Source organism: Arabidopsis thaliana, chromosome 3 (assembly GCF_000001735.4).
Source record: "Arabidopsis thaliana chromosome 3, partial sequence".
In the NCBI taxonomy this organism is placed as follows: Eukaryota; Viridiplantae; Streptophyta; class Magnoliopsida; order Brassicales; family Brassicaceae; genus Arabidopsis; species Arabidopsis thaliana.
This window is the reverse complement of record NC_003074.8, coordinates 23,400,904-23,426,555: the sequence shown is the minus strand read 5'-3', so window position 1 is coordinate 23,426,555 and position 25,652 is coordinate 23,400,904. Positions and strand designations below refer to the sequence as shown.

Sequence of the window (25,652 nt, the reverse complement as noted above, 5' to 3'; positions counted from 1 at the left end):
TAAATGGACCACATAAATAGAACTTGGGGACCTATTGGGCCTGAAAGAAAGTTAAGAGAATAGATAAGCCCACATCATTAGAGCCCAACCTTTGCAAATGGGGGGATGAATGAATACTTGGTTGGTGCGTATTGGTTCTTTCTTCTTCTTCTTCATCTTCCCTGTTGTGTACGAAATTGGGATACTACATATATGGATACGCATCATCGGAAACAGTATGTACAATCTTTACTGATAGAGTTTACTACAGAGAGAGAGAGAGGCCCTAAATAATTCCACGAGACGACGGGTCATGAGTATGAGACTGCCTTTTGAAAAATTCGGTGGCCAGGCGCAAGAATTGCCAATGGATCATATCTGGATTTCCTCCTCACAAATTCTCCCCACTTGTCCCCGAAATGGGATCTCCACTCTTCTCTTGTCGTGTAATGTGGCAGATACTGCTTCAACCCTATCCCTGCTTCTTCACTGAATTCCAGTATTCTTCTGTTCCGCCTCAAGATCTCTTCTACTCCATCCTTTCCTGCCGACCCTGGAGATGCCGATGTTAGGATCGCCACCAGGTAGAATACCTCTTCCTCCGGTGTTACTGCTGATGTTTGATTGTCCCACCTGCTCACCAACATGCTTTTGTTTTGTCAACAAGTGAAAAGAAACAAAATCATGACTAGCTCTTTCTTTCTTTCTTTCTTACTTTGATTTGTTCACTGGGTAGACGATGACTGGGCCGTTGCTTGTATCCGTTAGTATGTTTCCAAATACACCTCTTGCAAATTCATTGATTTTGCTTCTTGGTACCAGGAGGTTCAGCCATGGATGTGGCACCTCCCACTGCCCTTTCGATCGGAGTTTTACCTCAGACACATGTACCCTGTCCAAGAATGCTTCATATGCTACCTCCGTTGTAAACAGTGTCGACGTCACGTAGCTTAGCTCTGATAATGTTTCTTTCACTTCCTGGATTGGACAAATATATATATATTTTCAGTTCCAATGAATGTCATCTACCAAAGAAGATTCTACCGATTGCTTCTACTCTGTTTTCTCACCTGGTTGATTACGTCTTTGTTATCTTGCTTCAAATACTTGGCTAGCTCCAGACAATACAGAGTCCTTCCATCAAACTTGAATTGGCTTGCTTCTAAAGGCTCTTCTGCGGTGAAAGACAACCTCCAGCTGTTCAGGAGGCCTGTCCTGTTTATTATCACAAACCCTTCTATGTAATCGAATTTGTGGCCCTGGGCAGATATTAGTTGCTCTTGGTCCTTGGCAAAAGCTGCAAAATCCAGGTATAACACTCTTATCCATTTTACCTGTCCATTATACAGAGTTAGGAGGACACACGCGTGTTCAGTTTTTAAGTTTTTTATTTATTTATTGTTTACCATGGTTGGTGCTGGTTCCAATGCTATTCTTGCCCGCGTTATGATGCCAAACTGACCTAAACCACCAAGAACACCATTAAATAAGTCGCTGTTCTGCCTCTTTGTACAGTTTAGGATCTCGCCTTTTCCTGCAGTCAATAAATAGGCATGACATTAGTGGGTAGCTATTCTCGGGAATCTCTTCATGTTGTTAATAGTCACCAACCATATAGAGTCTATGCTTTCAAAACACGAATACTGCAACTCTGAACTAACCTGTGACAATCTCCAGTTGATGAACATTGCTGATCTGTGGTCCATGTCGGAATGCCTGGCCGCTTATTCCAGCATTGGACAGAGTACCACCTACAGTTAAATGCAGGTAATCCGTCCATGATTTTGGTGCAAGCCCGTACTTGAGGGTCTCATGCAAAATGTTTATCCACAGCTCACCACCAGACACATCAACATATGGAGCAGGGGAATCCACACTGTAGACCTGCAGCTTCTGGGGATGGAGTGATTCCATGTGTATAACAATTCCATGTCTTGTTTGAGCTTGGCCTTGGAGTGAATGTCCACGACCTCTCGCTGCCACTGTAAGCTGTGAATGAGTGCCCATCATCCAGATGTGTCGTATCGTTGAGGCGATGTCGCTTACCGATTTGGGATGTAAGACCGCCAAAGGGATCAACTGGTATCGATTTCCAAAATCTTTGGAGGCGTGATGGACATGTTCAAACTCCAAATGGCCTACTAGGGGAAGCGCCTTCAAAGAAGAAATGCTGCTAGAGAAGCAGCAAGCCAACTTAAAGGCTATGCAGCTGAGAAGCAAGATGGTGAAACTTCTTACTATAAGCATGGTTCTTTTCCTGAGGAGGCTTGCATGTAGATAGCTCATAAGGCCTCTTGATTTCTGAGAGACAAGAGTATAGAAACCAAGGATGGAAAAGGGTTTTTGATCTTATAAATAAATAAATAAAAAAGTAGTGTGATTTCTGAATGGCCGAGGCAACCAATCTCCGAATGGGGACTGATTGTCTAACAAAGGGTTATAAATAGCTTTATAGTTGAGGCCTCTCCCTTTCTTTGTTGGCGGAGAGAAGCCATAAAGGAGGAGCCTAGTTGAAGGAAAAAGTCACAAGAAAGAAAGATCTCACGAATCTTTTTATCTTTTGATAACAGTTACACCCACAATCTTGGCTTTTTCAAAGAAAAGGCAGACAAGATCATACCATAACACTTTTACTTTGAAACTTACCATTTGAAGGATTCCCTTTATTTATTTATCCTCTTATCCCATATGTTTCCAGTCGTAGGTATGGTATTTGCTTTTTAGGCTGAGATGTATTATATGTGGTCTTTTTCAGGCTTTTGACTCAGATGAAGCGCAAAAAGGATTGGTTCCTGTATCATCCGTGAGAGTAAAAGAATGGTGGAACGTGCAAGGGAAAAAATCCTTGTGCTCTCTGTGGGAAAATAGGAGGCAATTTCACTAGTGTTGGGACCCAACAACACAATCCTTGTAAACTAAAAGAGGCTGTGGCAGCTCAAAGCAAAGCAACCAATGAGTAAGTCTTCCTGTTACCTGACTGATTTAAGGCCTCCCATTGCAGCTAGCTGACAAAACTAAATGAATCATCTCTTCTTTTCTTAAATTCTTTTGATCAGACATTATGATAAAAGATTAGCTTTATATTATGCTTTAGTTAACTTTTGCTAAACATCGGGCAGGTGGATAACAGAGAGGGACTCACTGCTTCTTCAGATAGAATCATCTGGAGTGGTCCATTTATTTTTATTACTACTTACTATCTCTTTGGCACGAGTTACTTTCAGTTTCTTCAAGATTAGGATCATTCTTCAATGGAGCCAGCAATAGTAATCAGAAAGGTATAAAAATGTTATGGAGAAGGATTAAAAAAGAAAAGAGAGAGAGAGAGAGAGAGACTGGTGACAAAAGGTGGCCCAGTGGAGATTGTGCACCCATTAGAAATCTCGAGTGTAGGAGTAGGGTCAAAGAGAGATGATGGTTTGACCAGTCCAGTTTTGAACAGAGAGTGAAGAAAGAAGTTGGGCTCTTCTCAACTCCATTGGTGCGGTGGTGGGCATTGCAGAATGAGGTGTGTGAACTGAAAACAGAGTTGGTGGAAATGGTTGGTCTCTAGAAGCAGAGGAGAAGCGACCAGAGAGCACTAGCGGGAGAGTCGTGGGGCATAGCTTGTCCCAAGCAAAATCTTGGTCCCAATATAAAATATGCCTTTGAACATTTGTCAGCCAAAGTGTCGAAGGGACGGCTATGGTGGTGTTGGAAGTGGATTGGTCCACGACTGTGACCTCTCTGCTGACTTGTCACCTTATACTATAATTGGTGCGTTCTTCCCACCTTCACGTGGCTTTGTTCCCCCATTAACGTTTTTTTTTCCACCTCAAAAAAAATAAAAGTGTGTGTTGTGTCTACCTCTCTCGTTTTCTTTTTACAGTTTGGAAGATATTATTATATGATTCTGTTTTTCAAAGAAAAAGACTACTGGAGTATGATCCGCTTTTCTTTGCATATTTTTGAAAATTACAAATCACAAGTTTTTCTTTGATCATCTTTTGCATATTTCTCTCTCTGCTCATATAAGTCAATGCCGAAAAGCCTTATTGGGTCTGAATGGGCCACTACTGAAGTAGATGAATGTTGGAGTAGACTATGATTAGAGATAAACGGTCCACTTGAAGCCCATAACACTTTTAAAGTCTTTATTAGTCCGAATACACCACACAAATGAGCAGCAGTTTGATTCAGAAAGAGCAAAAAAAAGAGTGTATGGTTTTAGTCTTTTAGACAACAGGCGCCAAGTCCCAAACTTGATAAATCACACATTTCACACAAAAAAACACACAAAAGAACTATCACTCTCGCATGTTTGGTTAGACATGGTATAGGTCGTAGGTTGGGTTTAGTTTCAGACTTGGGTCAGAGAATTTAGTCTAGTTTTATATCAAAAGAGCAGCCTCCTACGCAGCGAGTCGGACCTGTTAAGAAAAGCCAACTGGCGTATGGTCTCGCCGATGAGATCTTTGAATATGAGGCGTTCGACGTCAAGAACTGCTTCTGACATCTCCACCTGAAAATCTCGCCATCGGTCCTCCGACAAATCTCTTCCGAGGACCCCGCACACGTATCCCACAAGGTCATCTTCCTCCGTGGACGACTTTTTGTCTCTTATCTTCTGAAATTCAGACCAGATCACTTGCATCTTATTATCAGCCTCTCCTACCATCATCCACGGGGGCAAGCTCCTTCTCCGCGCCACAATCTCTTGCACTGCGTCGAAGATGAGGCGTCTTTCCTGAGCTGCGGCTCTGGAGGCGCATTTTCCTTTGAGGTATTGCTGCTTTTCCAGAAAGGAGAAGCTGTCGGACTCTTGTGGAAGGCAATCTGAGGCTCGGAGGATGTCCGAGATGTATACATATTCAGAGTCGGACGATGATAATATTGAGCCACCCCAGGATTCGTCTTCTTCAGCATCAGCAAAGTCAAGGGTGCGTTTCAGGACGGGGGACGGAGAAGAGTCCTCGTGGTAAATTGAGGCGTCAAGAACAGAGACGGGGCTCGGTTGTGAGTCTCCGGCCTCAGCAGCGGCCATTTCAGCAATGCTGTGGAGCAGCTTGTCGCATCTCTCCAATAAGGTTTTGCCTTGTCTGTTATACACATCCACTTTCCACATCTGCTTACAGAATTTGTATTTCATTAGCTGCCTTTTTGATAGATAAAATGTCGAGTAATGAATGAGGTACCTCTTCCTCGGCTAGAGTGCTACTCTGGTCTTCAATCCTCGTCTGGAGAGGTTCTGGTCTCCGCCAAGGGAGTGAAGAGACTCTCCTCTGTTCCTTGAGCGTTGGTCTTGGTCTCCTCCTATTGACGCTCGGGGAAATGCGATCCCGCCTCACTGGTTTGATCGGAGAATGATGGTCGAAGACGAGATTCCTGCTCTGATGTTTGAGTGAAGACGAGTGCAAGAGTCCTTTGAGCCTAAGAGCTTCGAGAAGCTGCTTGAGGGTTTCCAGATCGGTCGGGGGAGCGTCAAATCCACTCATTTTGGAAACTCTCGGGAAGAAATCACCGGAATCAAAGAAACTCTTTCGGCGTACTACTGAGGTTGGGTGGGCTCGGGCGTTCCTAATTGGAGCCGGATCTTGAGCTGCTCCCTTGTCATCGTGAAAGTCAAATATGTAGTCTCTGGTGACCCTGGACTCGGATGCAGATCTCTGGAGAGGCTGTTGGGGAAATGGCTCCAATCCCATGAGCCGTGCGATCACACTGGGTGAGCCGCGCTGGTTCTCAGCCTCAACCGCATCGGCTCGGATCTGTCTGTGTTTGAGGCAGCCCTTGGCATCCACGACGGCTCTGCTATCGAGGGAGAGCCTCGGAGCTTCTTTAGAGAACCTCCAAGGCCTAGAGGAAGAAGAAGAAGAAGAAGAAGATCTTTGTTGAGCCGGCGCAGGAGAGCGTAGCTCAGGGGTAGAGTACACACTCTGCTGATTCGTCCTACCCGAGGCAGATTCAGATTCAGCGCTCTGGAGAAACACAGACATTGTTGTTTTGTTGGTAAGTCAATTCATTGCATCCCTCTAGGAACAGGAGAAGAGGGAAAGAGAGATAGACAAGTTACCGGAGAGGAAGAGAGACGCTTATTAGGAGAGAGGAGACTGGGGCGATCGAAGATGTTGAAGAAGCCGGCCATGCAACCGCCGATTTGCTTCTCCAGATCTTTCTCTTTTGCCATTTTCTTCTGTTGGCTGTTGCTGCTGCACACTCTTCTCCCGCTTCTCTGCTTCTTTAAAGCACCCACTCCCTTACTCTAGTCTAAAGGATACTCCTCCTAACGTGCTTTTTTTTTCTTTTTTAAATACACTCTGACAACTCTGCATTCAATTTCCTTTTTTTTATTTATTTGTGTTTTTTCCTATCTGCTTGTTTTAGGAGTAATTTTGATTTTTGAGTTAATAATGGCTAAGTTTGAGTCCTAATAAATAAGTAAAGATCAAACCCCGCATATTTATTATCTTTACTTACCCAGCCCGTACTACTTACTTCTTCTTCTAGTCAATACATTATTTACTTACTCTAGTTCAGAGTTTACGATTCAATTCTGAATTCTTGTTTCAAGAGGAAAGAAAAATGCCACGTGGAAAAAATATGGAACGGAAGATGAGGAGATATGGACCCCGCTGTTGACCGACATCGACGTGGCAGTTTCAAAGTTGGGAATGCCATCATAAAGTAATGACCACCGTTGATACGCTCTCTTTCTATCTATTCCCAAGGCAGCTCTCTCCCTCTTCTCTCTTCTCTCTCTGCCTCTGCTTTCCGTTACGGTTGCACTTATCGGCCAGTTCAAGATTCTAATTAAGTTATTGCGTTTTGCATTGTTTATTTCATTCGTTTCCCATATGAAAACGTGAATGTGAAGAAGATACGTTACCACATTCTACTAGTGTTTTAGGGACATGGGACTTTCGTTTTTATGAGTTTCATAAAAACGGACCACTTCACTTACTCGAGATTTACAACTTTAACGGCTAACTTACTTATCCTAGTCATTCTCTTTATTTAATCACCCAACCAATGTATTGTATTCTATTGCCACGAAAAAAAAAAGCAAGGCGGGAACAGAGAAAAAGGGTTTGGCATTATGTGAGCATGTGAGTGAGGCTATAATGCATGTTTCAATGTTCAGGTTTCATCACGAGGTGAATTGTTTGAATCCCCAATATTTCTGTACTCTCTCTGACCAGATATGCTGCAGATGTTGTAACGTGCTTCTTCCGGCTGCTCAATCATTTTTCTTTTGGACCAACTCACATCTCTGTGTTAATTTCTCTTCTGTTTATATAACAAATTCATACTACAAACTTTGATCAATTTTTTTTTATTTATGGGAGAAGAAGGAGCTCTAATGAGGTCATCAACTTTGATCTTGACCAATGAGGCAATGAAAACAGATGACATACTACTGTATATCCAAAGGTTGTCAGAAAACCCACCTTACCAGTATTTGTTTACTCATCACAAATTTGAGGAATATTTTGGAATGCATAAACTATCTTTTTAGCTGTCGAATAAACTTACCGTAAATCACTTCTACTAATACCCTCTACATTTCTCAATTTTTTTTTTAAACCTCATAACTTGTTTTAATTTTTGAGACATAGAAAGAAAAAAACAAAAGGGGGTTCTACTTTAACAGACTGTAATAATACAGAAGTGGAGGAGAAGAGTAATAAGTAATAATAAAAAGACAACAGATGAGGCATGTGCTCTGTGTTCCATTATCGTTCTATCTATATAATAAACATAGGTATGTATGTATTCTGATCCTCGAAACTAGCGTGTGTGTATCATGGAGGGTGGATGTGGCCAAAAGTTATCTAAAAAGAAAAAAGAGAGACACACTTAACGGTCTTCAAGATTGTACCCACTTCCTCATTAGCTATTACTCTATTAGCCCCCAAATATCACTATGCACATTTCAGCTTCTTTCAACAAGATCTAGAATAAGAAGATGAGAAGCTGTAAGCCTGAAACTCCATTACTCGTATGTCAGATCCGGATCCCATACATTACATATACATATAATACTGTTTACGTAGGTGCAACTAAGCCGTTCTATGCAATTCCAATGCTCATTAATCTGTACGCTTTTTCTCTGCTACAGCCCCATTTTGGATCCCATGTAAAATGATATCCTAGCAAGAAACTAGTATATGTAACACATTACTCTGTCTAGCGAATCAAAGTATTAAGCATCTGCAGCCTTCTCCTCCATTTGGTCCTTCAAACCACCGGTCCCATCCTAAGTTCAAAGGTCCATTGGTTCTGCCAGCACCACAACATCCATCAGTTATTCAGTCCAAACCAACACTAGAGTTTCAAGGTTTAAAAAGCACTCACAGTGGCAACAGAGGATCGGGTCCTTTCTCGATGACAGATAGCAGCCTGCGAACCAAGGGAATATCAATTTGATCACCAATCAACGTACAAGTTTCAGTCAAATCCAGATAATATACCTACAGGAGCTAGCACACAGTTGCTTGCAAGCGTTAAAAAAAAACATAGGTTGAGTATCCCATACTTACTCCTCACACACGGTTGATACAATATCTGTGTTCTCGACCTCCTTCAACTCTTTCTGGATATAGTACATGAAACAGAAAGAGAGAGTAAAGCTATTTTTAGTAAGTGTTAGAGCTCACTAGTAGGAACAATAGGCAAACACATTATCTGTGCAACAGAGAAACTTGGGAGAAGGTTAACTTTTAACATGCCTCGATAGATGATAACCAAGAGAGAATGATACTAATTGGACTATGATCAAAAGTATTCTTGCACATCCCTAAGAATAAGATCAACAGAGAACCATTCCAATAGTGGATCCAAAGAGAACCCAGCAGATTTAGATTTTGGGAATACAATTCATAGAGTCATAAACAAGACTGACTGAAATGGTGCCACTTATTGTCAAGAGAACTACCATGCTCTTCTGATTGGAACAGATCTGCCATACTGGTTTTTGCTTTCACAGGAAACAATCTTAGCGACCTTTACCTAATTGTTGTAACAATTGATCTAAAAAGGATAATTGAGCTATCCACGAGAGACCTACGTCGGAATTTGAAAGAGATACGAGTTAGTTTAGCTACCTCCAAGAAAGCGACTTCCTGTTCAACGCGGGCAAGCTCTGCAAGGATCCTGTGCTTGCCCCCGCCGTGAGAAACAGACTCCTCCTGCTCGTAAACCACAGTTTCCTCTCGCATCCTCTCGCTAGCAGGTCGCAGATCTGACAACGTCAGAGAGAGTCTGGTCTTAGTCCGTACAAGTTTGAATTGTCGTCGAAGTCTCTCTCTCTCTGACTCAAATCGACTTTTCCCTTCCATTTGCAGAAAAATGCCAAAACGCCCAATACTATTATTTGGGCCAATTCTTGCAAATGAGCCCATGGGCTCAACAAAGGGATATGTGTTGTCGCAACAAACAACGTGACCGTACATAAACATGTGGTTGGAGTCAGTACTGACTCTGTTAGAGTTAGAGGGTTTAGTCACACTCTCATTCTCGTTTGTGTTTTTGATTGGCGGAGAATTGGTGATAGATAAGCTTCTTCTTCCCTCTTCTCAACTTGGTGGATCTGTCATCGATGGCCTCTTTGATGCTCAACGGGGCCATTACCTTCCCCAAAGGTTTAGGTTCCCCTGGTTCCAATTTGCATGCCAGATCGATTCCTCGGCCGACCTTACTCTCAGTTACCCGAACCTCCACACCTAGACTCTCGGTGGCTACTAGATGCAGCAGCAGCAGCGTGTCGTCTTCCCGGCCATCGGCGCAACCTAGGTTCATTCAGCACAAGAAGGAGGCTTACTGGTTCTACAGGTTCTTATCCATCGTATACGACCATGTCATCAATCCTGGGCATTGGACCGAGGATATGAGAGACGACGCTCTTGAGCCAGCGGATCTCAGCCATCCGGACATGCGAGTGGTCGATGTCGGCGGCGGAACTGGTTTCACTACTCTGGGCATAGTCAAGACAGTGAAGGCCAAGAATGTGACCATTCTGGACCAGTCGCCACATCAGCTGGCCAAAGCAAAGCAAAAGGAGCCGTTGAAAGAATGCAAGATCGTCGAGGGAGATGCTGAGGATCTTCCTTTTCCAACCGATTATGCTGACAGATACGTTTCTGCTGGAAGGTATCCTTTTCTTCTTCTTCTTCTTCTTCTTCTTCTTCTTCTTATAATCGTCTTCTTTCCGGTGGGTTTGATTGTGTGTCTCATCATCACACAGCATTGAGTACTGGCCGGACCCGCAGAGGGGAATAAGGGAAGCGTACAGGGTTCTCAAGATCGGTGGCAAAGCGTGTCTCATCGGCCCTGTCTACCCAACCTTCTGGCTCTCTCGCTTCTTTTCTGATGTCTGGATGCTCTTCCCCAAGGAGGAAGAGTACATTGAGTGGTTCAAGAATGCCGGTTTCAAGGACGTTCAGCTCAAGAGGATTGGCCCCAAGTGGTACCGTGGTGTTCGCAGGCACGGCCTTATCATGGGATGTTCTGTCACTGGTGTTAAACCTGCCTCCGGTGACTCTCCTCTCCAGGTCTTTTACCTCCCACTTCACCTTTTTTACTTTCTTCTCTCTTTGATACACTAAACTTATCACTCAAATGCTGCAGCTTGGTCCAAAGGAAGAGGACGTAGAGAAGCCTGTCAACAACCCCTTCTCCTTCTTGGGACGCTTCCTCCTGGGAACTCTAGCAGCTGCCTGGTTTGTGTTAATCCCTATCTACATGTGGATCAAGGATCAGATCGTTCCCAAAGACCAACCCATCTGATCCTTCTCTTCTAGGACATGATCATTGTATCATTGTAAACCCCTCTTGTGGTAAAGAAAGATTCGAGTCCTATCTATGAACATGCGGAATATCATTAACCTTCTTTCTTTACATGTATTACTAGATTTTCATGTTGAGATATCTATGCTACTTGTTCGATAAATTTTCTACAAACTTCGATTCCCAAACTCAATTCTGCCAACATATATCAGTCTCAATTTGATCAATGTTCCACGATCTGTAATAATGCAACTAAGGTAGAGTATTATATATCCGACCAACATAAAAAATATCATTACCTATTATTGCTTGCACTAAAACACGGAAATTAAAACAAAAACTCGCAAGTCAGCAGAGAAACCAATGGATGAGAGTGACCATCAATCCGCATAGCTAACCAGACCTCTCTTTCCTGGTGGAGAAGGTGAGTGAGAAGGGCTGAGTGATTCTGCAGGAGAGGTGCGTCCTCCTCTGATGGGGGATCTCTGTGGCCCGAGACGGGATTTCAGGTCTTGGCTAATTGGCTGCCTCTTTCTAGGGCTCTGGCTACGGCTACGATGCCTCGGACTCTGGCTCCTGCTTCCGTCTCTCAATCGTCTACGGTACCCATCTGGACTCCGAGAAGTGCTCCTTCTCCTCCGGTTGTACCTATGCAAGACAACACTCAATTTCAGAGGACATCCAACATTGCTATAAAGTTGCTCTTTTCAACTTTCAGCATTCAATTAGAATGTTTTGCTTAACCAAAATAATATCACAAAAAGGGTCGTTCTAGGATATAAATCTAATGCAAGTGGCTCTAGGTGCTGGTTTACAAGCTATATCGTCCCAAGCCAAAGCCAGAATCTGTACAGAGATAAGAAAGCGAACCTTGGAGGGCTCCTTCTTCTGGGTGGGCTTCTAAAGCGTCCCCTCGGTGAGCGCTCAGAGTAACTTCTGTTGCTCGGATACCTACATAATTAAACAAAATGAGGCTTTAGTACTATCCGCAGAGCTATCGTCCTTTGTTGTATGTATGTATAGATTAAGTTACCTATCCCTGTTCCTATCCTGAAAGTTTCTTCTGTCAGGCCAATGTCTAGGAGGAGAACGCTCAGGAGAAGGAGTATGGTACTTCCGAGCAAAGGAATAGCGTTCGGTGAACCCACGCCCCTTTCGGATGCGCTTGGGCACACCACTTGGAGATGGGCTTCTGAAAGATTTCCCCACAGTTTCCTCTGTTGGCTTCTCACGAGGACTTCTGCTTCCATTTCCAAGATCTCTCACAGGGCTCCTACTAGGACTTCTGTTTCCATTTCCAAGAACTCTCACAGGGCTCCTACTAGGACTTTTGCTCCTGCTGTTTTGGTTTCTCCTACGAATTGGGCTCCTGCTCCTGTATAGCAATAGAAAATGGCAAAGTTTGTCAGTGACCACAAAATCAGACCACCAAATTGCAGAAGCAAAGCTGAAATACATAAAGCCAGGGAGATAAACCTTGATTTCACTGAGTCATCCAAGTTGGCGTGTTGATCAGCGTTATCAACTTTCACTGACTTTATGGCTTTGTGGCCCACTTTCTCATCATCAGAACTGCTGCTACTCTCCGTGTCACTTGAACTATTCGTGCTTGGTTTTCTATCTGGCCGAGCTTTCTTTTTCCCGCTTCGTCCTTTACTCTTTCTTTCCCCGCGTCGGCCTTTGTGTCTTGTTGTTGACTTCCTCTTCCTATGCTTCCCATCACTGGAAGAACTAGACTCATAGGAGGAAGATGAATATGCTTCTGATTCCGAATCTGAATCTGAGTCGGAACTTGAGCTATATGAATCTGACGAAGAGTATCTTCTTTTTCGTTTTATCCTTTTCTCGTTAGATTCTTTTTTGCGTGTCTCCTTAGCTTCACGGTCAGATACGTCACCAGGAGAAAAGTTCTTGTTTGATTTTTTCGATTTCCCTAATAAACATTAAATATATCTGCATCATTATTCTAGAAACTCCATCATTATTATAGAAACTCCACATTCAAAGATTAACTTCATTACCTTTTTCTCTTTCAGCAGCATCATGTGCTCTTATCTGAGACGTTTCACCACAGTCTATTATTTTGACTGGGCTAGTAGGTTTCCCATCACTCGTCCCCACAAGTTCCATTTTCTTGATTACTGCCATCCCTTCAACGACTTTGCCAAATACAACATGCTTCCTACAATATGAGGATAAGGAAAATCAGGACCCTTAACATGCTTCCTTCCAAATGCATTAAACGTTTTGAGAGTCCTTTACAATGAACTTTGAATTTCTCAAAACAACAAAATCTAGGAACAGAGATTACCCATCAAGATGTGGTTGGCGTTTAAAAAGTATAAAAAATTGGGACCCGTTGGTATTTGGGCCACAATTTGCCATTGAAAGGACTCCAGCTCCATCATGGTCCAATCTAAAGTTCTCATCTGTAAAAGGATAACGGGATATTGAGAAAAAAAAAATCAATACCAGAAAGCCGTAAACAGAGAAACCAAAATTATACCTGAAAACTTCCCACCATAGATGCTCTCCCCACCAGTGCCTGCAAATCAACCAGAGAGATTATCTCTAATTAAGGCATTACAGCAAGAAAGACTTCATCCAGAAGTTGTCTCAGAGATGAAAAAGGGACCCCAATACGCTTTTCCCTAGTAACCAATTTCATTCTATAAACATATATACTAAGCTCCTTGTGTGTTAATTAAACTAAAAACTAGATCATGAGGTATCTACATCACACATATTGTGATATAAAGAAATATATACGGTTTGGAGATTTAATGTATAAAGGATAACAGGTTTGAAGAATACCATTCCCATTGGAAAAATCACCACCCTGCAAGAAAGAGAAGCGCTAATGAATAAAGAGTTTGCGAACCATCAAATGCATACAAAAACAAATTATATGTCAGTGAAGGACATTACAGGGTTGCAAAAGAATAATGCATACATACCTGAGCCATGAATCCTTTGATAACCCGATGGAAAGATGATCCTTTGAAATGTAGAGGCTTCCCAGTGGACTTTCCAACGCCCGCCTCACCTGCACAAAGGAAAAAACATCATAACAATAAAATGTAAAGCCCATAATCTTATCAAAGCATTCTGGAGAGATTAAATGGCAGAAAGTGTTATGAGGAAGCCCAAGGTACCTGTGCAGAGGGCACGGAAGTTTTCCGCTGTCTTGGGGACAACATCAGCAAAAAGCTGCCATTGACAGATGAAAAAAAACTTAAGAAGCTGAATGCGGAAAGCAAAGCAAAAAATGCAAAGGTTGAGGTAATACCTCAATGACAATCCGTTGAACGGGATCCCCACCAATTGATACATCCAAGAAAACATTAGGATTCTTCTTTTTAGTCATTGCTGCAGTGCAGATGATGTGCTAAATTACAAGGAGAAATACAAGATACAAGGTGATTCAAATAAGCACAGAAAATCCTAAACATCGAAAAGCAAATGGACACCCAGATCGATTGAAACCAAAGTTATAATAACAGATCGATCAAACTTCTAAAACCCTAAACCCCAAAATAAACATGAAAAAAAGTAGAAGAGAAAGAAGAATGATGAGTCCTCCCTCTGTAATAAGGTCAAAGGAAACAGAAGCAGGAAAGAAGCGATGTCAAGATGCTCGGAGATACCTGCTTACTCTACTTGGCGGATCGAGCCGGAGACGGAGATATGAAACGAGTAGCGGCAGCAATAGTTCTCGAGAGGATATATCAAGTAGAATAATCTAGTCCAGTCGGTTAGTAGTAGTATCGTTATACTAATTATGTTTTGGATCCCCCAAACTTAATTAATTAAATAAATATAGGTGGATGGCCTCAATCAAAAGCCCGATGGGCCTTTGAAGAGAAATTGAAATGATGGAAGATGACGATGATTTCTCGGCGGCTGCGACTACCGTTGTGTTCGACCGTCCGATTCCGCTGCTCCGGGGACCTGTACCCTCCGGTGGTTCTTATGTTCTAGCTTTCCGATCACTGGATTCATGGTCAGCCGCTTTCAAGCGTTGCGAAACCCTAATCAAGGACCAGTGCGAGGAAGGTGCTAAAATTGGGTGCGCCGTCTCCGCCTCCAACAACTGTAAGCCGCCGTGGTGGCGGGGATCTGGTGGTGACATGAGGGAACGAGAGAAGTGCGAAGAGCGGGAATTCGAGGGCTGTGTGGCTGCCGCCAAGGGCAAGTGCGCTGCTTTCGCCAAAGACAAGTGCTCTGGTGCCTTTTTAGATGCGCGAATCGCCAAGGACAAGGAGGTTGAGGGATTGGTGTGGCTAGCTTCAATGCCGGAGGAAAGCAGGTGGAGGGATCTCATGGGGCTTGGTGGTTCACTGCGTCTGCACACCAACAACTGCTGCTGCACAGCCAGGGATCTTCTTCTTAAACCATAGCTCTTAATTTGTTGCATGCTGAGAGCTTTGTTATTACTAGTTACCGTTATGAGTGAGCTTAATTAGTTGTAATCTTCCCTTCTACTTATTCCTGAACCATTGTTTAGTTTCATAAGATGATGGTTAGTCTATTTATTCTCGAGCAAGCCATTGTATTTGTTGGTTGGGATTTTGTTAAGCTTGCTACTGCTTTTGGTGCAAACACTCTTGTTTCTTTCTTATCCACATACAGTAACTCGTGATCTAATGTATGTCACTGAGCATCTCTGTGTATGTATGTATATGATTTGAGGAGTTTCTCGACATTCACTTCATCGCTTGTATCGGAATTTTATGCCAAATCTGGTCTCACCTCACGTCTAGTTTTAGTGGAGGTCAACTTATTTTGTTTGTTTATAAAAATAAAGTCAACTGCTTTTATGTCTTGCTGTCGTCACATGAACAAAGAAAGAGATGACAGCGAAAATGGAAAGTGCTATGAAGTTTCGGTGATCAAACTCATAATGCCTTCGTCGTACACGCTGCTCCATTTTATTATTTCTAAACATAGATTTGTGGAAAAGTAGACGGATTTTGAGTTTGAGTAGTATAAATTTCACTTGATAGATATTATACCAAACCAAGTTGGTGTGGAAGATTCAATCTAAATCCTTTTTTTCTTCTTTCGCTTTACTATATTCGCCATTTCTTTTCATTTGTCCGTGCGGACTAAGCAAGTTGGTACACGCACGCTATTCCTCCTCATTCTACAATGACGGCTTGTCCACACCATTACATCATACGGCTGCTTTAGAAATTACTACCAAAATCTCAGATTAACTCTCTCTTTTAGGGCACAGTGGTTCCAAACCGAAACACGAGACAACAGATAAGTCAAAACACAAGTACAAAAGGATGTGCGGCCCATGTCCTTTGATCGACATGACTTCGTGTTTACAACGTTTCTGAGTGGTTCCACCGCCTGAAAATATTAAACTAGGACAAGTTACTTTACACGAGATATTTAATATTTTAAAGCAGATAAATAGCAATCAAAAGGCGGCCAATACGGATTTAAATAGTACCACGAAGCTTAGGGTATTAGAGAGAGAGAAATCATTCTTTGCGAGTCTTAAGTGTCTTACAAGTAACACCACATTTAGTTGAGAGAGAGCGAGACTCTTTTCCTTCTAAAAACTCTCTTTCTTTCACACAAATAAAGCATGAGGGACCTCAAGGAATATGATTACAGTGCACTTTTGCTCAACCTTACCACCTCCAGCCTCAACAAGGCCCAGAGGCGTTGGCGTTTTGCCTACGCTGCCATCTACTCTATGAGGGCTATGCTCTCTCTTGTTAAGGAGATAGTTCCCGCAAGGATTGATCCCAAAACCTCAGATGCCTCTCTCTCTCTCTCCTACACAGCCCTCGAGTCCGGTGAGGGAGCAAAGATCAACTCTATGCCTCTCTCTTACGTTCCTGCCATTGATCAAGAACAACTTGTGGAGATCATGAAGGGTAAGGACTTACCGGGCATCCAAGCGCTGGGCGGCGTGGAGGGTGTCGCCGCTTCCCTTAGGACTAACCCCACCAAAGGGATCCACGGGAATGAGCAAGAAGTCAGTAGACGCCGTGACCTCTTTGGCTCTAACACCTACCATAAGCCACCGCCTAAAGGACTTCTCTTCTTTGTGTATGAAGCTTTCAAAGACCTAACCATCTTGATCTTGTTGGTCTGCGCTATTTTCTCCCTTGGCTTCGGTATCAAAGAACATGGCATCAAAGAAGGTTGGTATGAAGGCGGAAGCATCTTTGTAGCAGTCTTCTTGGTCATAGTTGTCTCTGCTCTCAGCAACTTTAGGCAGGAGAGACAGTTCGACAAGCTGTCCAAGATAAGCAATAACATCAAAGTGGAAGTCCTTCGGGACAGCAGGCGGCAACATATCTCCATCTTTGACGTTGTTGTTGGTGATGTTGTCTTCTTGAAGATCGGAGATCAGATTCCCGCTGATGGTCTGTTCTTGGAAGGGCATTCACTTCAGGTGGACGAGTCTAGTATGACAGGAGAGAGTGACCATCTTGAAGTGGACCACAAGGATAATCCCTTCTTGTTCTCAGGGACAAAGATAGTCGATGGGTTTGCTCAAATGCTCGTTGTCTCTGTGGGTATGAGTACAACCTGGGGACAGACGATGAGCTCCATAAATCAAGATTCCAGCGAGAGAACACCTTTGCAAGTCCGTCTTGACACGCTGACCTCCACCATCGGAAAAATTGGTCTTACGGTGGCAGCACTTGTTCTGGTAGTTCTATTAGTCCGTTACTTCACTGGGAACACAGAGAAAGAGGGCAAAAGAGAATACAACGGGAGCAAAACACCTGTGGACACTGTGGTCAATTCCGTTGTGCGAATCGTGGCAGCTGCAGTAACCATTGTCGTAGTAGCTATCCCAGAAGGCTTGCCATTGGCTGTGACTCTGACGCTGGCTTACTCCATGAAGAGAATGATGTCTGATCAAGCTATGGTCAGAAAGCTCTCGGCATGCGAGACGATGGGCTCAGCGACAGTGATATGCACAGACAAAACAGGTACTTTAACACTGAACGAGATGAAGGTTACCAAGTTTTGGCTTGGCCAAGAGTCAATCCATGAAGACTCTACCAAAATGATCTCACCAGACGTTCTTGATCTGCTTTACCAAGGCACCGGTCTGAACACAACGGGAAGTGTCTGTGTGTCAGACTCAGGATCAACGCCTGAGTTCTCAGGCAGTCCAACAGAGAAGGCCCTCTTGTCTTGGACTGTGCTAAATCTGGGTATGGATATGGAGTCAGTAAAGCAGAAACATGAAGTTCTCCGCGTTGAAACTTTCAGTTCAGCAAAGAAAAGAAGCGGAGTTTTGGTCCGAAGAAAATCTGACAATACAGTCCATGTACACTGGAAAGGAGCCGCTGAAATGGTCCTAGCTATGTGTTCTCACTACTACACAAGCACTGGGTCTGTTGACTTAATGGACTCCACCGCAAAGAGCAGAATTCAGGCAATAATCCAAGGTATGGCGGCCAGTAGCCTCAGATGCATAGCATTCGCTCATAAAATAGCGTCAAATGACTCGGTATTAGAGGAAGATGGCTTGACCTTGATGGGAATAGTGGGTCTGAAAGATCCTTGTCGACCTGGTGTCTCAAAAGCTGTGGAAACTTGCAAACTTGCAGGAGTCACCATTAAGATGATAACGGGAGATAATGTTTTCACTGCAAAAGCTATCGCTTTTGAATGCGGAATCCTCGACCACAATGACAAAGATGAAGAAGATGCTGTTGTAGAAGGTGTTCAATTCAGAAATTATACGGACGAAGAGAGAATGCAGAAAGTTGATAAGATCCGGGTCATGGCAAGGTCCTCTCCCTCCGACAAGCTTCTAATGGTCAAGTGTCTGAGACTTAAAGGCCATGTGGTAGCCGTCACAGGGGATGGCACCAACGATGCACCTGCACTAAAAGAAGCAGATATTGGACTCTCTATGGGAATTCAGGGCACTGAAGTGGCAAAAGAAAGCTCAGACATTGTAATTCTAGATGATAACTTCGCATCCGTTGCCACAGTCTTAAAATGGGGAAGGTGTGTCTACAACAATATCCAGAAATTCATTCAGTTTCAGCTAACAGTGAACGTTGCAGCTCTTGTGATCAATTTTATCGCAGCAATTTCAGCCGGTGAGGTCCCTTTGACAGCAGTTCAACTGCTGTGGGTAAACCTCATCATGGACACATTGGGAGCTCTGGCTCTCGCCACGGAGCGACCCACTAACGAGCTCCTGAAGAGAAAGCCAGTTGGCCGAACAGAGGCCCTGATAACAAATGTCATGTGGAGGAATCTCCTGGTTCAGTCATTATATCAAATAGCCGTACTCTTGATCTTACAATTCAAGGGTATGTCAATATTCAGTGTTCGCAAGGAAGTGAAGGACACGCTCATATTCAACACTTTCGTGCTCTGTCAAGTTTTTAACGAATTCAATGCGAGGGAGATGGAGAAGAAAAATGTGTTCAAAGGCCTTCACAGAAACAGGTTGTTCATTGGAATAATAGCGATAACTATTGTGCTTCAAGTCATTATGGTGGAATTCCTAAAGAAGTTTGCGGATACAGTAAGGCTTAACGGGTGGCAATGGGGAACTTGCATAGCACTTGCATCCCTTTCATGGCCGATCGGCTTTTTCACAAAATTCATACCTGTTTCTGAGACACCATTCCTCAGTTACTTTAAGAATCCAAGATCCTTATTTAAGGGTTCAAGAAGCCCATCTCTCAAGAAACCTTGAGAAGCCTACCATAGCAGATGCAGTTCTCTACGGATGGCTGGATAATTGATGATCAGGAGCACAGAGTGGGACTCGTCTGATAAGATAACTTCCAGCTCCCTTGAACGATCAAAAGGGTCAAATCTGAAACCTTGATGGTTCCCCACCAAGAGATGCTTCTGCTTCTGATCAAAAGAGTCGTGGAACACGAGGTTATGTTCACTGGCTTCAAAGTTCTTTCAAACTGCTGCAACAAGTTGGCTTTTCAGTTCACGTCTATGGAAACATAACACGACACTACTAAATTGGTTCAAAATGTTATGTTGATGGCTTAGGAAAATAAAGGAAAAAGAATTGTGAATTTGAGCTTTGGGGTAGCCATTGGTGAATAGTAAAGTGTAATTTTGGTTTATTTACTTACAGCAGTGTCAAGGGTAAATTACACTGTCTGTACATTTTAAAGCTACGTCGTCTGTACATTTTAAACTAAGTATGTATGCTAGAAGTACACTGTCTTGAAATAAGGGTTATAGTAGTTCGTTTTGGTCAAACTTGTGAAAGGTATACTTTGTCTTGTAATTGAGTGAGAGACACCATTTTGGTATTAAACTGTTTTCCTTTTTATTAAAACGTTTGGCTTTGCACAGTCTAAGTTCTTTGAAACACTAAAACATGATGCACCTATGATAGATCTAGAGCGCAAAAACATGAGAAAAATAAAGTGGAGAGTGTGTCAAAGCAGGGAGAAAACAGAGAGCCTTACACCGGTTTCGTGTAGTCAACTGTGTGCGTTCGGGACTCTTATTTTTCTTTCAATCGGCATGTGGAATGCTTCATCAATGAATGGTCCTAAACCAGGAAGGAGTGAGGCTGTCAGAGCATGACCTAGCTTGGGTTTAAGCAATATGTTTCCACATTCATCTCTTAACCAAAGATAGATCATGCTGGCAGCTTCACTTGTTCCCTTGTGGACTTGTCTTCAAAATACCTGAGCAACAAGTTGTGCAAATCTCACATATTTGACGGATCAATAATTGTAAAAAACGGAAGCTCAAGAAGTGGAGAAATTGCAACAGACGTGAAGGCAATGAAAGAGAATACAGAAAGGAGATGAGAGAAGACAGAGGTGATGCTTTGTGGTTTAAGAGGCGCTATAGATACTTATAGAAAGAGATGAGAGAGGATTTGAGGAACAGATGTTAAAAATTTTAAGAGATGGTTGGGTAAAAAGGAGAGAGACACCACGAATTAAAGAAGCCTGAAACAGTGAATTAAAAGACGCATCATAATGCATACAGCTAAGAGAGGAAGAAAGAGAGAGAGAGAGGGACAAAATCAATAGGGCTATGAAGAGATTAGAGCCTTGGCCCTGCATACCTATATCTCCACCACCTGTGACCCTAAATATACTCCTTTATTGTGATACATCTCTTTCTTTCTATAATCTCTTTCTCTCTCTCTCTCTCTCTCTCACGTACACAGTGTCGTACCTGATTTTAAATCTTGACCGTGAAGAAGCTTTCGCCAAGGTCCATTCTTAGTTTGACTCCATGTATCTAAATGACCACATCTTAAGGTTTTTGCCTTAATCACCCCTCATATGTTTCCTCCTGCATTAAAATCCCACAAAACAACCCATCATTCTCTTAGACGATGCAAATACAAAGACGTAAAAAGAAAATAGCAGCGGTACTTTGTGGTTTGTGTTTGAATGCAAAGGGATAGAGGTGTATCTATGAAAGATTCATCCACCGGTTTGGTAGGTGTGCGTTTAAAAGCAGATGTAACCACAAAGAGAAAAGAGAAATGAGTGTCTTGAAAACATTTACTCTCAAAAGGCTTACAAGGTCTCTGCTGAACAGCCTAGTTAGACGACTCTATCCCTACCTTGGTGTCTAGGTCTCTGCTTCCTGCTTTTAATTGCTGATAGGCCTTAACTTTTTTCCTCTTAATCAGGTCTCCATCTTCTCTCTTGCGTTGAATTCCCTTGCTAGCTCTCTCTTTCCCTTCTATGGTGCAAAAAAAAGGCATCATTCCCATGACGACTTCATTTGTTTCTCTTGGTGGGACACATGCAAATAGCCATATGCAAACCTGTGAAAGCTATGTGTAGCTAATAACATAATAATCTTGGTCTGGATTGATAAACATATGCTTTGTCAAGGTTCGGTCACCAAGAATCTCCGCAAGAACACAGTCCACTTTCAAAATGATGAAATCTATTGGCATCCCTCATCACAATGTCTCGTCTGAATAATTTAGAGACCAGCTTACAAAAAGTATGGCAATCTCTACAGACACGTAAATTTTTTGTGATCCGTAGACAGGCTCGGTCAGGTGTTCTGAGCAGACCATAAGCAATCGCTATCCTCTCACTATGTCCATGCAGCATCTGAACCTTCTCCCCTTCATCTACATTATGCAGAACGAACTTTGTATCGGCTACATAACCTACTTCCCTCTCCAACTTCCTAGTAACCTCGGACAATTTCTCATATATCTCTTTGCTCTCTGGGTGAGACTTGTCTCTGGCTGTAAATTTATGAACCTTGCCGTCCATCTCAATCCAACTACATCCAGGGTGTTTCTCCATTCCACTTGCTTTCATTTTTGCCCTCACTTTTTCTACATCGTTCCATCTTCCTTGTTCAGCAAAGACATTAGATACAAGCACAAGATTTCCCGGATTCTTAGGTTCTAGCTCAAGGAGCCTCTGAGCAGCAATCTCTCCAATTTCTTTCTCTGAGTGAGATCGGCATGCCGCAAGGAGTGCACACCAGACTTCTGCAGTCGGTTCTGTTTTCATCATTTTAACGAATTCAAAGGCTTCCACTACACAATTTGCACGACCCAGCATGTCAACCAGACACACGTAATGTTCAGGCCATGGTTCCAATTCATACTCATGTTCCATGATCTTGAGAAACCCTCTACCCTCGTCAAGCAGACCTGCATGGCTGCACGCATAAAGAAGTGCCAGAAATGAAATGTGATCGGGCGAGACGTTTTCGTGCCTCATTTTATCGAACAACTCAACAGCTGCTTTTCCGCAGCCATGCATTCCATATGCATTGATCATACTTGTGTATTGCAGCAAACCTTTCCTTTCTATCCGGTCAAATACAGCCTTTGCACTCTGTAAATCTCCACAGCATGCATACATGTCAACAACTGCAACTGCAATGGACCCCTCTAGGCAAAACCCCTTTCGGAGTAAGTAGCAATGAATTTCTCTCCCTTTATTGAGTGCAGATAAACTTGCTGCAGCTGACAGTATACACAACAATGCTACAGAATCAGCTGACAAACCAGTTTCAACCATGCGTCGAAAGAGTTCAACAGCCTCGCTTTCATTACCATTAAGAGCACTAGACGAAATCATGCTTGTCCAAGAGACAACATCTTTACCTTTAATTGATTCAAATACTCGAGTAGCATAGCCCATGTTCCTGCATTTTCCGTAGACATCTACCAACTCATTCTGTATCACAGTATCAAGTAAACCTTTTCTCAAAATGTGACAATGGATTTCTTTGACAATGAGCATGGATTTCAGTACACTAGAAGCTCGAAGGATGCTTCCCAGGATCATTTCATCAATCTCCATCCTTTTCTTAGCAACATCCCGGAAGAGTTCTAAGGCCTCTACATGACAATCATTCTGGGCATAACCGGCAATGACCGTAGTCCATGAAATAAGATCTTTGTCATGCATCCTAAGAAACGCACGGCCCATGTAACATGTGAGGTTGCACTTTGAATACATATCAATCAACGTATTCCCAACCTGCAAATTAGAATCCCAGCCATGTTTAATCACGTAAGCGTGCAATTCCATTCCTGCCAAGAGATTGCTTAATCTTCCTGACGCTGCAATGATGCTGGTCATTGAAACCTCGTCGGATTTGTGGCCAGCAGCGATCATATCAGAAAAGAACTCTAAAGCCTCCTTGTACATGAGATTCTGTACATATCCCTTAATCAGAGAATTCCATGTGACAACATCAGCGTTATTCATCTGACGAAGGATCCTTTCTGCCTGAGGCATTTTACCACACCTGGTATACATTGCAATCAAGGCGTTGCACACATATAATTCAGAAGAGTGAGTTGATGATTTGAGGACAGAAGCGTGGATCTCTTTCCCTAGCTTTGCATATGAAAAACCGTCACAGGCTGTGAGAGCAGAAACAATGGTGTAGCTGTTGGGGGCAGGGCCAGTCATGTGCATTTCTCTGAATAATTCTAAAGTCTCGAGAGATTTCCCAGACGTGGAATATGAAGACAAAATAGAATTCCAGAGAACAGCATCTCCTTTCTCTTGGAATCCGTCAAACAGACGCCTTGCAGCGCTAAGGTCATCGTTCTTAGCATACATGGAAACCAACGCATTGACGATAAAACCAGTTGAATGGTAGCCAAGTTTAACGAGGAGAGAATGAAGCTCAGAGCCACTTCGGATATCTCTAAGTTTGGCGCAGGCTTTAAGCAAGGCGGGAAAAGAGGAAAGACCGAGAGGAACGCCCTCCACACGCATATTCCAGTAGAGAGCAAGAGCGGAAGCAGGTTCACCATTCGAAACATAAGCTCCAATCATGGTATTCCACGCAAAGGCAGTTCTGTCAGGCATTTCGTCAAACACTTTCTCTGCGTCATCCAGAGACCCGCACTTACCGTACATAAAAACAAGCTTGCCGGCCAAAAAATCTAATTCGAAAGAGGGGAAAGTCTTGAAAATGCGCGAATGCAGCTGCCGACCTTGTGAGACAGCTCTACGTTTACCACAAAGCTCGAGAACGTAGGCAAAGGCTTCGACTGGAGAGTTGTTTTCGCTGACGTCCAGCCGTTGAAAAGCTTCAGTTAGGACTCCGTCGAAACAAGCGAGCTTCGGAGAAGGGACTTGGACGGGCTGATTGCTCTGTCGGAATGGGTTTCTCCGGCAGGATGGCTCTGTCGGAATACTACAATGCAGACGAACCCTTGGAAACGAAATCGCCGAAGCAGAGTACATCATGTTACTCAGTAGTCTCATGTTAGTTACCGCGTATTCCATTTATGTAGCCATTGTCCAATCATCATCATCATCGGTAAACCATTGGTGTTCGTGTTTCCGAATTATCTCTCTCGTTTTTTTCTTTTTCGGGTCAAGCTTCTGATCTGACTTCTGAGATAGTAATATGGGCCAGACCAGGCCCATATTCAACAACAAGCACTAGGGCCCGTTTCTGTAAATATGCATATCAAATTAACAGATCATACGATAAGGACGTGTGGACGAACGAATCAAAAAAGTTATTCTAAACGCTTAAACCCAAAAACATCAGGATCATAAGGTTGGCAAATATAAATCAGAGAAGATTACTTTATTCACAAGTAATCGGGTTTCAAGGAGAAATTAATTAACGGAGAATAGAGCTGAAGGAGCCGCGGGTGTGTCTCCGCACGTCATCTATATATAATCATGCGTTCGTTTTTGATTGACATGTTCTTCTTTGGTGTAGCACTAAACCTAAAAGTCAACGAAACATAAGAAACAAAAAAATGGGGAAGACGATCAGCTTCTCAGCCATAATCCTCGTATTCTTATTGGTTTCCACAGGTACATGCATACTCTCAATCAAACTGCAACCCGATCTGGAATAACATCATATATTTAATTGCTGTGTATACATATAGGATTGATGAAGCAAGGAGACGCGCAAGCGCAAAAGTGTGAGTGGGAGTGCAAGCTTCTACCAAACTTCCCGTGCTGGTTAAAAGGTGCGGGAGAAGGCCTTTGCGACAACTTGTGCAAGTACGAAGGAGCCATTAGCGGCGTTTGCGTCTCTGACCCCCACCGCTGCCTCTGTCGCAATCGCAAGCCCGGCTGCTCCTGATTTCATCACATATTCTTGTTCAAGCAGTATTTAAGCCCGTTTTACACCTAAGAATAAGTTTCTTAAAAACACGCAAAATAATATTACGTCTTTTGTTTCTGATAATTAATACTTTTATATATCCCATTTTATAAGATTTTCAAGCTAAAAGCAAAGTATTTTTAAAAAGAAACGATAAAATGTTTTGTCATTTTTACACACTATTATTGAAATTTTATTCTAAAAGCCATAGCATACACTACAGTACTAAATAAACAGAAATTATACATAAAAGCTATTAAAAATCAAATAAAAGGAACCAAAAATTCTAAAAAATGGAACAGAAGACGGTGTAATGTAACCCTATATATTAT

The 25,652-nt window shown here is 42.8% G+C and overlaps 9 protein-coding genes, 2 long non-coding RNA genes and 1 other non-coding gene across 24 annotated transcripts; 6 read left to right on the top strand and 6 right to left on the bottom strand.

The window, feature by feature from the left end:
- Positions 1–19: 19 nt before the first annotated feature.
- Positions 20–2,399, bottom strand: CKX6 (cytokinin oxidase/dehydrogenase 6). Its single transcript, NM_116209.3, has 5 exons — positions 1,641–2,399; positions 1,386–1,513; positions 1,050–1,313; positions 695–957; positions 20–612 (listed from the first exon to the last, which is right to left on the bottom strand). Exons 1-5 carry the CDS (start codon positions 2,263–2,265, stop codon positions 291–293), a joined length of 1,602 nt encoding a protein of 533 aa, NP_191903.3. The 5' UTR covers positions 2,266–2,399; the 3' UTR covers positions 20–290.
- AT3G63445 lies at positions 166–3,966 on the top strand. Of its 6 annotated transcripts, NR_141713.1 has the most exons (4): positions 194–563; positions 802–1,289; positions 2,735–2,935; positions 3,099–3,778. It is a non-coding gene; the product is annotated as an other RNA (long non-coding RNA). The 6 variants fall into 6 exon arrangements; NR_141715.1 differs by lacking the exons at positions 2,735–2,935; positions 3,099–3,778 and adding an exon at positions 1,657–1,743 and having other exon boundaries at positions 166–563; NR_141711.1 differs by having other exon boundaries at positions 218–1,289; positions 3,099–3,903.
- A 114-nt stretch (positions 3,967–4,080) lies between these two features.
- On the bottom strand, positions 4,081–6,411 carry TRM5 (zinc finger CCCH domain protein). 2 transcript variants are annotated; one of them, NM_116208.4, is made up of 3 exons: positions 6,029–6,411; positions 5,154–5,933; positions 4,081–5,083 (listed from the first exon to the last, which is right to left on the bottom strand). In NM_116208.4, exons 1-3 carry the CDS (start codon positions 6,140–6,142, stop codon positions 4,355–4,357), a joined length of 1,623 nt encoding a protein of 540 aa, NP_191902.1. In that variant the 5' UTR covers positions 6,143–6,411; the 3' UTR covers positions 4,081–4,354. The 2 variants fall into 2 exon arrangements, with proteins under 2 accessions (NP_191902.1, NP_001325882.1); NM_001340214.1 differs by having other exon boundaries at positions 5,154–6,411.
- A 1,120-nt stretch (positions 6,412–7,531) lies between these two features.
- Positions 7,532–9,307, bottom strand: GG1 (Ggamma-subunit 1). Of its 3 annotated transcripts, NM_180410.1 has the most exons (5): positions 9,060–9,239; positions 8,496–8,548; positions 8,311–8,355; positions 8,138–8,235; positions 7,858–7,908 (listed from the first exon to the last, which is right to left on the bottom strand). In NM_180410.1, the coding sequence occupies exons 1-4, from the start codon at positions 9,171–9,173 to the stop codon at positions 8,151–8,153; spliced, it is 297 nt and encodes a 98-aa protein (NP_850741.1). In that variant the 5' UTR covers positions 9,174–9,239; the 3' UTR covers positions 7,858–7,908; positions 8,138–8,150. The 3 variants fall into 3 exon arrangements, with proteins under 3 accessions (NP_567147.1, NP_001325615.1, NP_850741.1); NM_116207.3 differs by having other exon boundaries at positions 7,532–8,235; positions 9,060–9,284; NM_001340213.1 differs by having other exon boundaries at positions 7,575–8,235; positions 9,060–9,307.
- A 129-nt stretch (positions 9,308–9,436) lies between these two features.
- Positions 9,437–10,967, top strand: APG1 (S-adenosyl-L-methionine-dependent methyltransferases superfamily protein). Its single transcript, NM_116206.3, has 3 exons — positions 9,437–10,104; positions 10,199–10,505; positions 10,582–10,967. The coding sequence occupies exons 1-3, from the start codon at positions 9,554–9,556 to the stop codon at positions 10,738–10,740; spliced, it is 1,017 nt and encodes a 338-aa protein (NP_191900.1). The 5' UTR covers positions 9,437–9,553; the 3' UTR covers positions 10,741–10,967.
- On the bottom strand, positions 10,897–14,532 carry AT3G63400 (Cyclophilin-like peptidyl-prolyl cis-trans isomerase family protein; the record flags this gene model as incomplete). Of its 4 annotated transcripts, none has more annotated exons than NM_001203240.1 (12): positions 14,388–14,532; positions 14,030–14,128; positions 13,896–13,950; positions 13,698–13,786; positions 13,555–13,579; positions 13,247–13,285; positions 13,052–13,169; positions 12,762–12,922; positions 12,217–12,673; positions 11,774–12,115; positions 11,611–11,691; positions 10,897–11,388 (listed from the first exon to the last, which is right to left on the bottom strand). In NM_001203240.1, the coding sequence occupies exons 2-12, from the start codon at positions 14,105–14,107 to the stop codon at positions 11,121–11,123; spliced, it is 1,713 nt and encodes a 570-aa protein (NP_001190169.1). In that variant the 5' UTR covers positions 14,108–14,128; positions 14,388–14,532. The 4 variants fall into 4 exon arrangements, with proteins under 4 accessions (NP_001190169.1, NP_191899.1, NP_850740.1 ...); NM_116205.5 differs by having other exon boundaries at positions 14,030–14,109; NM_001340212.1 differs by having other exon boundaries at positions 11,121–11,388; positions 14,030–14,532.
- Positions 13,263–13,577, top strand: AT3G09955. Its single transcript, NR_141579.1, has one exon. It is a non-coding gene; the product is annotated as an other RNA (long non-coding RNA).
- Positions 14,533–14,567: 35 nt separating the features above from the next.
- AT3G63390 (uncharacterized protein) lies at positions 14,568–15,503 on the top strand. Its single transcript, NM_116204.3, has one exon. It carries the CDS (start codon positions 14,613–14,615, stop codon positions 15,138–15,140), a length of 528 nt encoding a protein of 175 aa, NP_567146.1. The 5' UTR covers positions 14,568–14,612; the 3' UTR covers positions 15,141–15,503.
- A 692-nt stretch (positions 15,504–16,195) lies between these two features.
- On the top strand, positions 16,196–20,072 carry AT3G63380 (ATPase E1-E2 type family protein / haloacid dehalogenase-like hydrolase family protein). The gene has a single exon (NM_116203.3). The coding sequence runs from the start codon at positions 16,343–16,345 to the stop codon at positions 19,442–19,444; it is 3,102 nt and encodes a 1,033-aa protein (NP_191897.1). The 5' UTR covers positions 16,196–16,342; the 3' UTR covers positions 19,445–20,072.
- A 207-nt stretch (positions 20,073–20,279) lies between these two features.
- Positions 20,280–20,388, bottom strand: MIR167b. Its single transcript, NR_141709.1, has one exon. It is a non-coding gene; the product is annotated as a microRNA ath-MIR167b precursor (primary transcript).
- A 176-nt stretch (positions 20,389–20,564) lies between these two features.
- OTP86 (Tetratricopeptide repeat (TPR)-like superfamily protein) lies at positions 20,565–24,593 on the bottom strand (the record flags this gene model as incomplete). Of its 2 annotated transcripts, NM_116202.2 has the most annotated exons (4): positions 21,879–24,480; positions 21,268–21,432; positions 20,914–21,033; positions 20,565–20,681 (listed from the first exon to the last, which is right to left on the bottom strand). In NM_116202.2, the coding sequence occupies exons 1-2, from the start codon at positions 24,474–24,476 to the stop codon at positions 21,376–21,378; spliced, it is 2,655 nt and encodes an 884-aa protein (NP_191896.2). In that variant the 5' UTR covers positions 24,477–24,480. The 2 variants fall into 2 exon arrangements, with proteins under 2 accessions (NP_191896.2, NP_001319827.1); NM_001340211.1 differs by lacking the exons at positions 20,565–20,681; positions 20,914–21,033; positions 21,268–21,432 and having other exon boundaries at positions 21,594–24,593.
- Positions 24,594–24,876: 283 nt separating this feature from the next.
- AT3G63360 (defensin-like protein) lies at positions 24,877–25,390 on the top strand. Its single transcript, NM_116201.2, has 2 exons — positions 24,877–25,022; positions 25,100–25,390. The coding sequence occupies exons 1-2, from the start codon at positions 24,965–24,967 to the stop codon at positions 25,297–25,299; spliced, it is 258 nt and encodes an 85-aa protein (NP_191895.1). The 5' UTR covers positions 24,877–24,964; the 3' UTR covers positions 25,300–25,390.
- Positions 25,391–25,652: the final 262 nt, after the last annotated feature.